General features: G+C 20.8%; 5 protein-coding genes and 1 long non-coding RNA gene across 10 annotated transcripts; 3 read left to right on the top strand and 3 right to left on the bottom strand.

The window, feature by feature from the left end:
* The first annotated feature begins 18 nt into the window (after nt 1-18).
* On the top strand, nt 19-3046 carry LOC100865023 (MAPK regulated corepressor interacting protein 2). Its single transcript, XM_003692949.3, has 6 exons — nt 19-792; nt 865-949; nt 1213-1331; nt 1505-1573; nt 1696-1749; nt 1827-3046. Exons 1-6 carry the CDS (start codon nt 741-743, stop codon nt 1895-1897), a joined length of 450 nt encoding a protein of 149 aa, XP_003692997.1. The 5' UTR covers nt 19-740; the 3' UTR covers nt 1898-3046.
* BHD (folliculin) lies at nt 2916-9050 on the top strand. Its single transcript, XM_086910310.1, has 18 exons — nt 2916-3276; nt 3410-3583; nt 3652-3814; nt 3956-4231; nt 4300-4488; nt 4565-4800; nt 4869-4907; nt 4988-5185; nt 5261-5383; nt 5441-5698; nt 5834-5891; nt 6792-6936; nt 7074-7179; nt 7331-7602; nt 7689-7801; nt 7882-8211; nt 8286-8520; nt 8599-9050. The coding sequence occupies exons 2-18, from the start codon at nt 3434-3436 to the stop codon at nt 8738-8740; spliced, it is 3033 nt and encodes a 1010-aa protein (XP_086766436.1). The 5' UTR covers nt 2916-3276; nt 3410-3433; the 3' UTR covers nt 8741-9050.
* LOC147657353 (uncharacterized) lies at nt 8261-9628 on the bottom strand. Its single transcript, XR_015292625.1, has 2 exons — nt 9404-9628; nt 8261-8732 (listed from the first exon to the last, which is right to left on the bottom strand). It is a non-coding gene; the product is annotated as an uncharacterized LOC147657353 (long non-coding RNA).
* LOC100864427 (DNA polymerase delta subunit 2) lies at nt 9161-12103 on the top strand. 4 transcript variants are annotated; one of them, XM_086910288.1, is made up of 6 exons: nt 9161-9632; nt 9704-9958; nt 10159-10356; nt 10433-10667; nt 11038-11330; nt 11457-12103. In XM_086910288.1, exons 1-6 carry the CDS (start codon nt 9467-9469, stop codon nt 11573-11575), a joined length of 1266 nt encoding a protein of 421 aa, XP_086766414.1. In that variant the 5' UTR covers nt 9161-9466; the 3' UTR covers nt 11576-12103. The 4 variants fall into 4 exon arrangements, with proteins under 4 accessions (XP_086766414.1, XP_086766415.1, XP_086766413.1 ...); XM_086910289.1 differs by having other exon boundaries at nt 9254-9632; nt 11460-12103; XM_086910287.1 differs by having other exon boundaries at nt 9254-9632; nt 9704-10008; nt 10137-10356; nt 11460-12103.
* On the bottom strand, nt 11873-13956 carry LOC105735237 (uncharacterized). Its single transcript, XM_012485477.3, has 3 exons — nt 13247-13956; nt 12792-13014; nt 11873-12718 (listed from the first exon to the last, which is right to left on the bottom strand). The coding sequence occupies exons 2-3, from the start codon at nt 13005-13007 to the stop codon at nt 12485-12487; spliced, it is 450 nt and encodes a 149-aa protein (XP_012340931.1). The 5' UTR covers nt 13008-13014; nt 13247-13956; the 3' UTR covers nt 11873-12484.
* On the bottom strand, nt 13718-16229 carry Dph1 (diphthamide biosynthesis 1). 2 transcript variants are annotated; one of them, XM_012485482.3, is made up of 4 exons: nt 15621-16229; nt 15165-15472; nt 14683-15066; nt 13718-14597 (listed from the first exon to the last, which is right to left on the bottom strand). In XM_012485482.3, the coding sequence occupies exons 1-4, from the start codon at nt 15931-15933 to the stop codon at nt 14367-14369; spliced, it is 1236 nt and encodes a 411-aa protein (XP_012340936.2). In that variant the 5' UTR covers nt 15934-16229; the 3' UTR covers nt 13718-14366. The 2 variants fall into 2 exon arrangements, with proteins under 2 accessions (XP_012340936.2, XP_086766416.1); XM_086910290.1 differs by having other exon boundaries at nt 15273-15472; nt 15621-16210.
* Nucleotides 16230-16563: the final 334 nt, after the last annotated feature.

The raw sequence follows: 16563 nt of genomic DNA, 5'->3' as shown, positions 1-16563 counted from the left end.
GGATAATTATGTCAGAAAGTTCCAATCCTTAAATAAAATTAGGAATAAATATATATAAAACATAAAATTATAATATAAATATTCAAAGATTATGAAAATTAATGTAAAATTTATTTATGTTATTATTTAATCTACATTATATTTTACATAAATTTTAGAATTGGATTTCTATTGATAATATTTTAATATTTTAAATTATTTCGATTTTGTATTTAAATTATTAAATATTATAGATAAATGAAAAAATCTTATCTTTGATATTTAGAGTCCTATTTTTCAAATAAATTTATCTTCTTATTAAATATAATTATATAATCAGATCAAATGAACTGTTTTATAATAAATTATATTAATATTAAAAATAATTAATTTTTCTTTATGAATATCTAAAATATGTGTGTAAATTATTTTTTGTCATTTATAATGGGAAAATCCTCGAATTAAAAATTCAAATTAAAAATCGAATTGATTTGGACTATTGAATTAGTATATGGTCATATACATTCGTAAATATTACTTATATATACATATTAATGCAATAGCACAAGCTGAGATCACGTGGTTTATTCATCGTGTATTTCACGTTGATCATTTCAATCCGTGCGGTTGGTCTAATCAGTTCTACTTAGAGTTATATAGTAATTTACTTAATTCTAAACTAAGATTTTAAGATTAATCTCGGATGATCTGTTATCGCAAATATAGTTCGAAGTTATTGTTGTACTTCTCTCATAAGAAACATGTACACTGTATCAAAAGGACCTAGCAAGATAGTCGCTAAGACACGAAGAGGTATTTGAAAAATATTTAATTTTATATAAACATTTATAATGTTAACTTCATTAAATTATTATAATTTTTTAGGAATTAGTCAGAATCTTGAAAGATTGGAAACTTTACGTGATTTAACAAGGAAAGCAGATCCTGATGACGATCAGGAGATCACCCGGTAATACTTTCATATATCTTAAACTTGCTGTTTTCCTTTTCTTTTTTTATAACTCCAGTATTTCAGCATTACGCAATTCATAATTCTACATTCAAAAAAGCACGTATAATTTTTATGTTATATTTTTTATAATGACTCATAAATAAAATATTCTATAACTATTATGCTTTGAAAATATTCTATAGAATTCTTTTTTATATTAACATTACAGATGCTATGTTAATATATATTTGTTATAACATATATTAATATTTATTTCATAGCCATGTGCCAAAACCAGTCTTTCACATGAATGGGAAATCTAAATTCAGTTCACAGAGACATCAAATGCAAGAAGTTATCACTCCTCAACATGAAGAACTTATTAAATTTGTTTATGAATGTAAGTTAAAAAGATTTATGTTAATATGTATTCATAAAATATAAATTTTAATTTCATAATATATAAAAATATATAAAAATATTAATATAAAAAAAATAAAATCGTATATAATATATATATATATATAATATTGATATTATATTAATATTATAATTATAATTTTTATTTATTAGCATGGAATCAAGTTAATACACGACAAAGAAGTGAATCTTCTGATGGTTCAGATTGTTCAGAACCTTCCAGTAAGTCTTTTATACTTAATTAAAATGAATTGTAAATATTTAACTTTTATTTATCTTTTTAAGCTTTATATATATATATATTATATATATATAATTGAATAAAAATATTTTATCAATTTTAGGTCCTAATACTATAGTATATTACAATGATGGTGAACCAAATGATACTCTTCAAGGTAATTTAAATATTTATTTTTGTTTAAGAAAAATGATCAAGATATGATCAAGATAGCCTGTAACAATTATGTTTTAGATTTTAAACCATTTGATTTGGAATCATGGTGGGGTAAACGATTATTTAATAATATCACAAAATCACTTTGAAAAAAGGAGAAATTTATAAAAGTTATGAAGATATATCTCAAAGTAGTTCAGAATGGTAAACAGTGCTAAACATTAGCCTGTTTTGTGTTTTAAAAGTAATCTAAGAACCAGTGAATTGTGTAGAATTAAATCTGAAGATTAGAAACAAACCTAATTTGTTGGATATCACAATTAGTGAATTTGAATTGTTATATAATTCATACATATTATATTTGTTACAATGAATTGTATACATGTATATTGTTTTTGTAAAATTGTAACTTTTTATTATATGTATAAATAATCGTACAACTTTTTAAAATTAACTTTATATATTAGAAACACACAAACATAAAGCTTTTTAAAATTAAATTTATATATTAGAAATTTTATGTACATGAATATAAATTTTTTTGACTGTTTTAATATTCAATAAATTTTTAATGATTTGCATGAATTCAATATGCATAATTATCAATAATTTTTTTGAATATGTAATATAAAAATTACATAATTCTTTATTGTTATTTCATGTTTATAAAGCTGTTTTAAAATTTTAATCAATGTAAAAGTGTACAGAAATTTCATTTAAATATAAAGTATAATCCAAATTTAAATTAAATGATAAAATTAATGTGATACAAAATATGATTGCTATTTCCTTTTTTAAAGTAATGCAGGTAAAAGTATACAACTCATAAATATATACCAAATAAGTTAAGTATACATAAAATTTCCTGCGTAGTATGAATGCAGCGTGAAAATAATGAATTTTTAATAGAATGATGTAAATATTACATGCATCGTTTGTGTGAATGCATGAATACATTGCTAATATTGTTATGACAACTGTATCTAAATACTTTTAAGCAAATTTTAGTATAACTTTGTAGACTGATAACATTTAAGATTGTTATATGATTATAAGACAAGATAAAGTTTGTCAGTAATGTATTTGCAAGCTTTGCTTTTTAAGATTTCATATCTAAGTTTTATTCCATTTTTCTAGTTTAACTTTAATTAAACTTTGGTGAACTTTAATAAATTTAATATAAAACTTTGATACTTCAAAAAAGTAGAGTTTGCAAAAGTAGTCAAAATATGTAGTGCAATATTTGGCCATTTATGGCTGAATTAAGTAATTATAAATAAATGCATCTTTATATTGATTATGATTTATTTTATTACTACTTAAATAAATTTCAATATAAAACATAAAACAGATAATATGTATTGACTGTGCAAGTTTTTGCTCATGTATCTATATTTAAATTTATAAAGATTAGGTAAATTGATTTTTTTTATTAAAATTATAATAAATAATTTTATTTTGAATAAAAAATTAAAAAAAATAAAATATCTTTTAAGACATAACTTAAATTATATTTGTCTCAAAATAGGTAAGTTAATAGGTTATCTATTTAATTTAATTCTTTAATATTATATATAATATATATATATACATATAATATTTAGAATAAATATTAAAAAATACATATAATATTTTTATTATAATTGTTAATACTTATTTAGATTTATATATTTTTGTACATAAAAATGTGTGAATTAAAAGACCAAGATTATGATTATCTTGATACAATAATTAATAAAAGTCTTATGGGAATAGCAAAGATACATAATGATTTAATTGTATTAGAAGATTGTAATGCAATCTTACGTAAAGATTATGTAAATATGATTGGGAAAGTAAGTAATTTATTAAAATAAAATAAAAATATTTTAAATATAGAATAATACAACAGAGGTCAAATTAGGTCAAATTAATATCTGGTGGTAGAGCTGAAAATGAATTGTTATATCCAAGATTTGTAGGTCCTGGAATGTTAACAGCTGCAATTTTAGGCAATACTTTTTCTGGACCTTCAATTAATAACATATTGAGAGTTATTGCAGAAATTGAATCTGATCATCCTTCAGGTAATAAAATATATAAATATAATATTATTTCATACTAATACTAATATTTACAAATTATATATTAATAAATATATATTATACAATTATATATTAATAAAATATTTTATAATAATAATAATTAATTAAAATATTTATATATAGGTATATTATTAATTATTCAAAATGATGTTGAATATTCTATAAACTTTACCTTAGCTAAATTACATGCAGAAGTTAAAGGATATATTATTAAACTAATAATAGTAAATAATAATATATCGCATTATTTCAATAATACTAAAGAAAATGATATTTTGCCTATACTTTTTATATATAAAATAGCTGGAGCTATGTCAGAAGAAGGAAAAAATATAGATGAAATTTATTCTCTTTGCAATTCTGTTGCAAACAATGGAGAAATCCTATGTCTGAAAACAGGTTACAAAATTTTTAAAAATTAAATTATTTAATATATACATAATATACAAAAAAATTATATTTTACAGAAATGCATTTTCAAAGTATAATTCATGAAGGATATAAATTGAATATACTTTCAAATGTAGTTAAACAAATACTTAAACCACTAATAAATATATTAAATAAAACATTACAGAATTGTACTAAAAAAAGTATACATAAAACTAAAACATTTTGTACTGGTCATGAAATTGCAATTCTAATAAGTAACTTTGGTATCATTATGAAATTAAATATCTTTTCATTTATGTTAAAACTGATTAAATTTTAAAATGTTTTTAAATTTCTTAGGTTGTAGTCAGATACAAGGAAACATATTTATCTTAGAATTTTTGCAACAAATAGAAATAAATAAATTAAAAATAAAAAGAATATATGTGAAAGAATTTATGACATATTCAAATTATAGTGGTTTTCATATCTGTTTGTTAAATCTCTCACTTACTACAGATTTAATTAAATATTTAGATTTTCCAACATCTGCTTGGCCAAGAGTATTAATTACAGAAGTAATAAAAATTGAGGAGGTAATGTAATGTAAAAAGAAATTAACTTATATTATACTTTCTAAGTTAATACTAAAATTTATTTTTAGAATAAAAAAAAAATAATTACATCAGGAAAATATAATAAGGTAATTTATCATAATTTTGAAATTATATCTTAATTTTGAAATTATGATAAATATAATAAATAAATTAAATTTTAAAACAGAATATCAATTGGTATGATTTAAATTTACAAGGACCAACAATGAATTATGAAACTGGTCAAGCATTTTTATCAATTATTTCAATGGCATGTGAAGCAATAATAGTATGTACAAAACAATTAAATAAAATGGATCAAGAATATGGAGATTATGGTACAAGTCTTGCACGTGGAGCTAAAGCTATACAAAATGATATTCAGGTTGTAATATTAGATATAAAAAAAAAAAAAACAAAATATACATATATATGAAATCTTAAATAATATATTTTACAGAAAAATAAAATATCAGGAACAAATTTATATATAACATTTACACAAATTAGTCATATCATTCAAAGAACAGTGGGTGGTTCACAAGGAGGATTATATTCTTATTTTTTTTACAATGTTGCTAAAGTAAGACATAATTTGTTATATTGTTAGTTAACATTTCAAATATATAATATTTTTTAGGCTTTTTCAAAATATCAAAATGATAAGGAAATAACAGTAGACATGTGGTTACATGTATTAACTATTGCAAATAAAGCATTGGAACAAATTAAAATATCTTCTCTAAATAATGATATTCTATTAACTATTTTAATAACAATACAAATAGACTTAGAAAATGCATTAAGTAAAAATATGGATCCTCTTGATGCATTTGGAGTAGCTGTAAAAGCTGCAGAAAATTTTAATACAAATGTTTTACATACACAATCTTTTCATGTAAATAAAAATGAAATATTATATTGTTTTATAAATTTAATGATATATATATTTTCTTTTATTATTAAATTTTAATTATGATATATGTTATAATTAAAATTTGGTAGAAGAAAATAAAAATTATTTAAATTTTAGGAATTTAAGTATCCTCAAGCACATGCAATAGGAATATGGATGAGAGCTGCATATGAAGGTACTAAGTTAAAATTAATTTAAATCATAATACAAAATAATGAATTTATGTTATATATCTTATTCATTATAATTTATATCATAATATAATATAAAAAATATATATAATAAGCATATTTTTTTTATATGTATCATTCTTGCTATTAATTATGTTAATGTTAAATGATTTAATAAATAAAAAAAAATAATTAAATGGTATTACATGTTACATTGTTACACAAAAAGCAATTTATTACATTATGTAAATATATTTTTGTTTTTACTTGCGAATTATATACAAAATCGTTAAATCTATAAATGTATGCGTGAATATTCTTTGTATGAACAAATGTATGTTTAGTATGTATAAGAGACTATCATAATGTCACGTGTTCCTGGCTTCTCTTCATTTTTGTCTTATCACGTGAAAAAGCTAAAAAAAATTAATTACTTCATTTTTAAAACGTGAGCTAAAAATTTATAAATAACACATTGATATTTTTATATTATTAAAATTTTATAGCTGATTCTATACAAATAGAGGTTAGGTTTAAAATTATAATTTCTACTTTTTAAATATTAGATATGTAATATTTAAATATTTTATTTAAATTTTATGAAAATATTACGTTATTTATACATATTTATGTGCACACATAAATATGAAATATATGCGTTTATAAAATGATAATAATAACAAAGATATGAAAATATATGAATAGTAAATTTGTAATATTCATACAAGAAAAAATAATATTAACAATGAATGCTGTGATTGCTTTATGTATTTTCTGTGAATCACACGGACCTAAAGTGATATTTACTACTCAAACCTATCGTAATTATGACAATCAAAGTACAGAAAAATTAAAATTTTATGGACCAAAAGAAATATTAAAACGAAATCAAAATATTATGGAAGATGGACAATATGAATGTGAAGGATGTCAAAGTATTGGAAATGTGAAATATTTAAGTAATGAACATGAAACTAGAACATCATTTCTTTCTGCTCAACAATCATTAACTCAGGATATTTGGTGTTTGCTAAAGCATGCATGCTTTAGGTATAGTAATTGTAAAATAATTTTTTTATTATTAATATATATAATATAGATAATTTTTATGTTATATATTTTATAAATACAGAAAAATTTAATTGTGTACAAATTAAAAAATTATGTTTTTATTTTAATTATTTAAGGAGCTTAAGTTGTGAAGTACATCCGGGTAAAGAAGGTGTTTGCTACTTTGGAGATGAATATAGGGGGCATGTTTTAAGTCATACATTTACATTAAAAGATGCCCAGGTGAATTATGCAACGAAAAAGCATGTTTGGTAGCTATTACAATAAATTATTCAAATCATGTCATTAATTACAATTTTAAATCAATAGAGAGGAAATCAAAAAAATTTCATTATTATTAAGAAATTTTTTTTTTCTTTTTATTTATTTTTAGGCAAGAGGTTTTCGTAAATGGTGCAGTTTTATTGTTTTTATGAGAGATAAACAGTTTCTATTAAATATGTGGCCCTTTTTAGTTGATAATTTAAAGGAAGTAATTCGGGAATTACAAGATTTTGCTGAAAAAAAATATAATGCAGAAGAAGCAGAATGCCCACAAAGAATTGTTCGTTTATCAACTAATAATGGATCAGGATCATATAATAATTCTAACAAACAACCTAGAACTTTTAGTGATATAACCAATGAGAAACATGTTTTTATAAGGTTTGTTTTATGGTTATAATAGTTTTCTTTATACATATAAATATGTAACACCTAAAAAAGATACTAATAAATTAAAATCAAATTAGAATTCACATGTGGTTGGTATGGATTCTTAGTGCAGGAGCAAGACATTTCATAGAAATTTTTCCTATGAACTTATTAGATGATGAATTGAATTATAACTTGGAACATCAGATTGGTTAGTATCATAAAATGGTATATTTATAAGAAAAAATATATATGCATATTTTATATAAAATTGTATTTCTTATATTTTAGAAACTGAAGATGGATTTACTTTAGTAAATGCTAAATTACCTATAAATTTAACCTTAAACTCAAATGAACCAGAAACAACACTTGAATTTTCAGAAGTCTTAGAAAAACCCACTACATTAATACTTAAAGATTTAAGAGCTGTATTAGGAAAAGATCAATTTAGGCAACTTTTATATTCTAGTTTAACAGGTGTTCAAATTTTAGTAAGAGGTCCAAATATTCAAAGATTGGAATCTTTATATGGTCTTAGTTCTCTTATTCCACGTGCATGTAGAAGAGTTAAGACTCATGCAACAGAATATATGGATCCTAATAAGTGCAACTTTATTGGTACTTATATATGCTTATAAAAATATTAAATTATAGATATTATATCAAATGTTTTATAAATAATTTTATTCTAGGTGTTGATACATCAGTAGCGGTGCCTTTACCTTGTGTAAATGTATGTAGATTAGACATTGTAGCTGATGAACATAAAGTTGAAAATTCAAGTTCACATATTGTCAGATGGGCAGGTACATTACCACTAAAGTTACCAACATTATTAACAAAAATTGAAAAGTCACTTGAAAATGAGAAACTTGGAAATTCTGCTTTGAAAGCACATTTTGCTGCGTTACAAGAAGAATGGGCAAAGTATAATTACATGTATAATTTATATTAATATTGAATAATTGATTTTTTAAATTAAAAATATTTTCATTTTAATTATAGTATTGCCAAAGTAGTTCATGCCATGCGAGGACGTGGTCATAATGGAGATCTTTCTGGTCTTATGCTTAGCTTAGGTGCTGGTCCTCATGATAAGAAGTTATTAGACACTTGGTCAATGGGCTTGCCACCAAATCCTGCATAATTTTTAATTAATTTGCAATATTTTATGTATTGTAGAATATTGGATAGTATCTAATTTAAAATGTAAGGTATTCTTTTATTTGTTCATGCAATATTTATGTATTCAAGGTTGTGCATTACATTTTATTTATATTATAATCAATACATAATAAGTATTGATATTAGTGTAAAATAAATTGCCTGACATGCATTATTAGTATTTAAGATTTGGTATCCACTTTTATAAAATAATATATTTACATAAAACTTTTTGATAACATTGATGTAAAAATAAACTTTATATATAAAAATTGTTTAATTTTAAAAAGTAAGTAAATGTTTTTCTTTTTATAGTAATAATCCTTTAGTTTATATAATTACATAAATTATAAATAAATAATATAATAATATTTAAATAAAAATTATTAATACTTTTGTTTATATATAATTTAAATTATTATTTAAATTTAATAAATTTTTTTGATTTCAATTTTTTTAAATTTCAGTCTAAATTTTTAGAAAATATATCTGATCTGTTTAATATATATATACATACTTAATATTTTGCTTTAATAATAAAATAAAAATATCTTTTTTGATATCACACAATCAATGATTTAAAAAAAAATTAAATTTGCTGTTTAATTATGATTTTATTTTATAGTAATTTAATTTTGACTAATACCTGTTAATGTTAAATTTATTAATAAACTTATACATTATTCGAAACATTTAATAAAAATCTAAAATGGAAGTTCCACAATTTAAGTACAATCGCAAATCATTTAAATTCGATGACTTTAAAAAATTTGAAATTTTTACACAATGTTCTAAACAACAATATTGTAACATTTATAATGCAAGATTAAAAGCACTGAAAGATCACATTTTACAAAAAGTAAAAATTAAATGGGGTAAATATTATAAAGATTATATTTATTATTGATTTAGGTTATATTTTCTAATTCTTAATATTTTATTTTAGCGCATTATGAAATAGTTTCGTTGTCACAACTTTGTGAAAGAAATCAAAATAATACTTGTGTCATAATAGGTACTTTATATAAACATCAAGAATTAAGACCATCAATATTAAATGAACTTAGTGAAGAACTTCAATTAATACCTCAACCAGCTAGAATAAATTATGCATCATTTAAAGATATATTATATTTAGAAGATGAAACATTACGCATTAAATTGGTTGGGACTCATATAAATATTCAAGATATAGTTACTGGTATAGTTTGCGCTGTATGTGGTCATGAACTGGAAACTGGTGCATTTTTAGTAAATATTACTTTTATATAATTTACAAAAATAATAAAAATTATAAAGTAGATAATATAATTATAAATTAAAAATTACTTGAGATATAATTTAATAGATATTTTGTTTATAAAATACATTAATTACAGGTAACAGATTGGTGTTTTCCAGGATGTTGCCCGAAATTATCAATTCTTAATTCTCAACCACTAGAAAAGCAAGGAAAAATTTTGATCATTTCTGGTTTAGATTTAGCAAATAATTTACAATCATTAAGTATAAATTTATTATTTGAATGGATTACTGGAATGATTGGCTGTGAAGAAGTTCATAAAGAAGTAGCTTCTATTGTGTGTATTATTATAGCAGGTATATTTAATATATTTAATATGTATTAATGAAAATAATCTTTGCAATAAATAATAATAATAATATTTTAATATAGGAAATAGTATAAGAGGATCTATAGAAACATACAGTTATAAAAACTATTTTGAAACTAAATTACATAATGAAACTATATTTAAAAAAACTGCAAATGTAACACATAAATTGGATAATTTTCTTTATCCTATAGCACAGTGTTGCCCTATATTATTAATGCCTGGAGAATTTGACCCAACTTGTCATAGATTACCTCAGCAACCATTTCATCCATGTATTTTACCAGAATGTTCCAGGTAATACAGTTCTCTTACTAATTAATACAAAAACATTGCTATAAATCATATATATATATATATATATATTTATAATCTTTTTGTATATATATAATATATATACATATAATGTACAATATATATAAAACTAAAGATCAAAATATTTTATTTGATTCTATTTTTATTTTACAAATATGTATATACTTATCTCCATTGATGATATAGAAACAATATGGATCTTTGATTTATGTATATTATATATAGTTATATGCTATTAATATAGTTTTATTGCTATGGAATGATTAATGGTATTGTTTTTGAGATAACTATTGAAAATATATAATAATATATTAAATAGATACAAATTATTGACATACATATGATATGATAGGTTTAAAAGTTTTTATGGAGTTACTAATCCATGGGTTGGTAGTATAAACTCTCGCATTATAGCTGGATCCAGTGGCCAACCTATTATGGATATAATGAAAATTGCTGGACTTGTTGACATTTCACCTTTAATATGGTTAGAACGTACTTTACTCTGGTGTCATTATGCACCAACTGCACCAGATGCTACTCCAACTTATTCATCTAGCAAAATTGATCCATTTATTATAACAGAATGTCCTGATATATATTTTGTTGGTAATATGGATAAATATGATACTAAAATATATACTGGTAAGTTTATGTCTTTTATATTATGTTATTTTTATTATTATATTTTTATATTTTTATTATACACTTAATTCTATGTTTATCATAAGAAAATAATTTTAATAAAATAAAATATTTTTTATTTTACAGCAGAAGAAGGACAAACAATAAGATTGATTTCTATTCCAAAATTTTCCAAGACACAAACTGGTGTATTAGTTGATTTACAAGATTTAAACACTTGGCCTATATCTTTTACTGTAAATTAATTTAAAATATTTTATGATTTTAATATATTGATATTCATCAATAATGTAATATATAATAATATATCTATCTAAGAAAATAATCAATTTTCTTAAATGATTTCTGAATAGTTTGTACATAAATATAATTTATAAAAGTAAATATAATTTATTTTTTTGAAATATAATCTATTAGTTTAAACTTTTTTCATATTTTATGTAATACTTTTTTAAAAATTAAATTTTATTTAATATTGTAATTTTTCATAATATTTATTTACATATGGAAATGAAAACGAAAAGAACATAAAAATAAACACATAAGTAAAATATATTTTTATTTTTTCTTTCTTTATACATAAATATATGGAAAATAAATATCGTTTAACAAATATTATATATTCTATAAATTATTCATATATGTTAATTATTAATTTTTGTTAATATTTAATTCACACATAATTATAAATATAATGTAAGCATTTTTAATTACTATATATATTAACAATATAATTTATAATTATAAAATAATAAAGTTTTTTTCATATCATACTATTAATTTTTCTTAATATCATAACTTAATATATAAATAAATTATAAATAATAACATAATATTATTTCATTTGAAAATTTCAGTATGTTCTTTGGCACTATAATTTCTTTAATATTACAGAATAAAAATAAAATTAAAATAGATAAAATCAATATTAGATATAAATTTATTATTTTTTGATTTACTATAAATTATTTGATGAAATATGTGAAAATAAATTCTTAGTAAAAAAAATTTAATAAAATAATTTATTATGTCAATATTCTTTTTCCTATTAATAATAAGAAATATATTATATTATTTTTTAGGCTTGCAATTGTTTTAGAATTGTTTCTTTGTGAAGAATAATAATTTCAATAAATATTTTGATGGATATTCTTCTAACTACAAGATTTTGATGGAATTGGAATATTCATATTTAGACAAATATTCATATTTTTAGATGATTCTTGAGATTCAGAAATTTCTGATTGTGGATCTATAGCTTTTTCTTCATTTCTCATTGCACATATTACATCAGTAAGGGCAACTATATAATTTTTTGCCAAAGTTAAAGTTTCAATTTTAGATAATCGCCTTTCTTTTGATACATGTGGAATTACTTCACGTAAAGACTATAAAATATAATCATTTATGTTTTCATAAGAATGGAATATTTTCACTACAAATTATTATAATTATATCTACCTGGAAAGCATCATTCAAACTGTGCATTCTCATTCTTTCCCTCTCGTTGCTTTCCAATCTTCTAAGAGTTTTTTCTCTAGGTGTAGTTCCTTTAGATGAGTTTGATAATTTTAATTTTTCAGTTCTCTTACTGTTTCGACGTATTGTTTTATTAGCTTGTGATTGTTTAGGCCATTTTTCATTCCAGTTATCCTCGTTCATTACTTTTGATGTCATTCAAATCCTTTTTGAAAATATATTATTATATGAAATCATTTTTATTTTTATTAATTATTGTTTTAATCTTTAATGATAAATGATTAAATTTAAATAAATAATTGATAAAATGATTTTATAAATAATATTTAATAACTTAATTATAAGAAATGATAAATAAAAAATAATATTTAATATGAAAATTAAATAGAATAAATATTTTATTTGCAAAAAGATTGAAATAATATTTACATACTTACAATTTATTAAAATATTTGATATATGTTGTTTTTATTATTAATAGATCAATGAAGAAATAAAATATAAGAATGATAAATATATTTAAATTTTTTAATATTTCTAAACCATGTATTTTTATTACGCCTTTTTTCAATTTATTAATAAATAAGATTATAGTTAATTTACATTATGCAATATATTTTCAAATATTTAAATCAACTATATACAACCGCGTGTACTTGTTGAGCCACGTTGAAATGACGACTGCCGTCGGGGTGCGGCCGAAACAGCCTTCCACCCCTGGAAATTATGCAATCTATCCTGTGACTTTTTTTTAATAATTTTTCAGAAATTATTTTTTTTTTTAAATTTTCATTTATTTATATAAAAATTAGTTTATGATATCTATTTGATGTAATATCTATTTAAAAGAAGAATTATATTTTTAATTTACTTATAATGGTATAATAATAGCAAGATTAAAAATTGAATATTTTTAATCATAATTTTTTATTTATGACATTTACAAATTAAAAAATGGAATTTTTATATAAATGTACAGATATACGTAATAAAATAATGATTTTTAATATAAATTTGTCAATAATTTACAAATTCTAGTATAAAGGAAAATTTATGCAATGTATAATAATTATATTTGTATTACAGCTATTGTACAAATCAGAAAAGGTTTTATATGGATGTGTGGCTACAGGTGGGCGTATGACGTAATTCGCCCACGCGGATCTTTCTATGTTGTTGTAATCATATATTATCATAGATTACATGACATAGAGATTGTTTAATTATAATAAATATACAGATACATAAAATTATTAATTATTATTAATTAAATATAAATTATGCTTTATATAAAATTAAATATATTAAAATATATCATAAAAAATAAAACAAAAAATAAATATTTTTCTTATCAAGTTATAATTTTTTCATAGAAAAAGTTTTAAAAAATTATTAAAATTCTTATTTTATTATTACTTTTTGAATAATAATAAATAAATATATACAGTAATATAATTTTTATTAAATTATAATATAAATATAGTTTTAAATAACTAAAAAATAACTGAAAAATAACATTTTTTAATATCATTAAACTAAATATTAATTGATTTTTATTTATGCTTTATCTTTACATTTACCACAACAAGTATCAGTTTGTTTTTCTAATTCAGATTCTTTATAATTAGGAGTCCATGGTCCAAGACTAGTTGAAGCATAAAAATCCATAGGATATGGTTTATCATTGTTAAAGTTTATCATTTTTAAAGCAACTGCTCCTTCATATGGTGTAAGAAATGGTTTTTCAAAAGTTGTTCCCCAATCTATACTTAATCGTGGGCATGCAATCTATAATATAGGAATTATATAATATGTATGTATATTTATCATATTAATATATATAATATATATGGAAAATAAGAAAATCATAAACCTGTATGAAAGCATCAATGTTCTTAAATAATTTAATTTTATCTGGAAATATTTCTGAAAGCAATATAATAACATTTTCTTTTCCTAATAAATTAATTTTATTTTCTAAATTTTTCAAAACATTAAGATTTCCCTGTCTTCCTAAAGTACCAAGTATCAATCCAAATCTTCTAGTATTTTTTGCATATTCAATTGCTGTTAATCTATTTTTTAGCATTTGTTCATGATTATAAAATTCTTCTGTCAATTTCTTTTCATAAGGATCATATCGAAATGCTCGTAATTTTGGATTAGCAATCATTGCTGCTTCTAAATGAAATCTGCCATCTCCTATATAAATAACTACATCAGCACATCTAATTTGTGGTGCTGTACAACCTAAAATCTTTATGCAATAATAAGTTTTTTTTATAATATACAAATTATAATCTTAACTATTTTTTTAGTAAAAAAAGAATTTAATTTGAATTTATAATTTAATACCTCGCCAGGACTTAATGGTTTACTTTGTGGAGTAGATACTTCATAACCATTCTTTCTCATTTCCATTGCAATTATTTGTAATGCACTAACAAATTGTATAGTACTTACAAGTCCAATTTTCGTTGTAACTGGTAATGTAGCTTGTAAGCATTCAATACAATGTGAAGTATCAATTTTGATATTAACAAATACATAAAGTACTTTTATACCAACAGTTTGATCAATTGGTATTAAACAAGAATGTCCATAATGAATTAAAAAATCTGCATCTAATGCTTTTGCGGTATAATCATCTATACAACATGCTCCTATATTCATTATATCAGTTTATAATTATATTATATATATTATTACATATGTTCATAATATTCATATATAAGATATATATAAATATATATATCTTATAAAAAATCAATAGATTAAAAATTATTTTTTTATTATTATATAATTTCTTACCATAAGTAACATCTCCCATTATAATAGTTTCTGCACCTGTAAAATTTTCTATAATATCAGCTATAGTTGTAGCATACATTAAAAGTCCTTCAGGCATTTGTAATGCAACTTTTTTCACTTTCAATTCTTTAATTCTCCATATTGATTTATGTATTTCAAAATTATAATTAGAAGGTAATGCAACAATTGCTGCATTTAATAATGGGTCATTTAAAATTTCTTCAGGAATTTTATTTATTTTTATTGGAGCTTTGAATATCTTACGAACTGGTTTTGCTTTAACTATCACAACAGAATCAGATTCTTCACTCATAATTACAATCTTTTATTTATAGTTATAATAAAATTTATATTTAAATTTATGTTAAAAATTTTTAATTTATTATATGAATATATTTTATATAATATACATTCATAATTTATAATTTTATTTTAATTTTTTTTAATTAATATTACGGCAAAAATCTATTATATAAATTTATATAATCTGTTAATTAAATTTCATTTTTTTTTCATTCAAAACTTCAAAAATAAAGAGAGGTTACTTAGTATACTATTTTAACTTTCGAAATCGAGTATACATGAATGTCATTGATATAGTAATGCCCTCTATTAAGATTGTAAAGATACATATCTAAAGTGTATATATATATACATATATTTTAGCTACTATTTGTAATAAAAATAAATAAATGTCTTTATCCCATTAAAAAATATAAATGCATTTAATAATATTAATTATCATTATAATTATAATAAATATTAAATAATATATTTTAATATATTTTATGTCTTTATATCATTTATTCAGAAAAAAATTACTAAAATAAATACATTATTTATATGATTATATGAAGAAACTATTTTGTGAATTTTAAATATTTTTAATATTTATTATAATATTCTAATTCTAATTTTGTTTAATTATAAATTTTTTGTTTCA

This window comes from Apis florea, unplaced genomic scaffold (genome assembly GCF_048593485.1).
Source record: "Apis florea isolate Af1SG1 unplaced genomic scaffold, ASM4859348v1 contig_3170_pilon, whole genome shotgun sequence".
Lineage (NCBI taxonomy): Eukaryota > Metazoa > Arthropoda > Insecta > Hymenoptera > Apidae > Apis > Apis florea.
The sequence above is the reverse complement of the archived record's forward strand: the minus strand, read 5'-3'. Positions and strand labels throughout refer to the sequence as shown.

Excerpts from the sequence above, each read along its gene's own strand:
- LOC100864427 (XM_086910286.1), top strand. The coding sequence starts at position 9,467 with ATGGAAGTTCCACAATTTAAGTACAATCGCAAATCATTTAAATTCGAT. Across the intron at positions 10,357-10,432 it reads TGTGTGTATTATTATAGCAG|GAAATAGTATAAGAGGATCT; the intron begins GTATATTTAATA and ends ATTTTAATATAG. Across the intron at positions 11,331-11,456 it reads TGATACTAAAATATATACTG|CAGAAGAAGGACAAACAATA; the intron begins GTAAGTTTATGT and ends TTTATTTTACAG.
- LOC105735237 (XM_012485477.3), bottom strand. The coding sequence starts at position 13,007 with ATGACATCAAAAGTAATGAACGAGGATAACTGGAATGAAAAATGGCCT. Across the intron at positions 12,719-12,791 it reads GTTTGAATGATGCTTTCCAG|TCTTTACGTGAAGTAATTCC; the intron begins GTAGATATAATT and ends TATATTTTATAG.
- BHD (XM_086910310.1), top strand. The coding sequence starts at position 3,434 with ATGTGTGAATTAAAAGACCAAGATTATGATTATCTTGATACAATAATT. Across the intron at positions 3,584-3,651 it reads ATGTAAATATGATTGGGAAA|GTCAAATTAATATCTGGTGG; the intron begins GTAAGTAATTTA and ends AGGTCAAATTAG. Across the intron at positions 7,180-7,330 it reads TTACATTAAAAGATGCCCAG|GCAAGAGGTTTTCGTAAATG; the intron begins GTGAATTATGCA and ends ATTTATTTTTAG.
- LOC100865023 (XM_003692949.3), top strand. The coding sequence starts at position 741 with ATGTACACTGTATCAAAAGGACCTAGCAAGATAGTCGCTAAGACACGA. Across the intron at positions 1,332-1,504 it reads TATTAAATTTGTTTATGAAT|CATGGAATCAAGTTAATACA; the intron begins GTAAGTTAAAAA and ends TTTATTTATTAG. Across the intron at positions 1,574-1,695 it reads AGATTGTTCAGAACCTTCCA|GTCCTAATACTATAGTATAT; the intron begins GTAAGTCTTTTA and ends TATCAATTTTAG.
- Dph1 (XM_012485482.3), bottom strand. The coding sequence starts at position 15,933 with ATGAGTGAAGAATCTGATTCTGTTGTGATAGTTAAAGCAAAACCAGTT. Across the intron at positions 15,067-15,164 it reads AACCATTAAGTCCTGGCGAG|ATTTTAGGTTGTACAGCACC; the intron begins GTATTAAATTAT and ends TATTGCATAAAG. Across the intron at positions 14,598-14,682 it reads ACATTGATGCTTTCATACAG|ATTGCATGCCCACGATTAAG; the intron begins GTTTATGATTTT and ends CCTATATTATAG.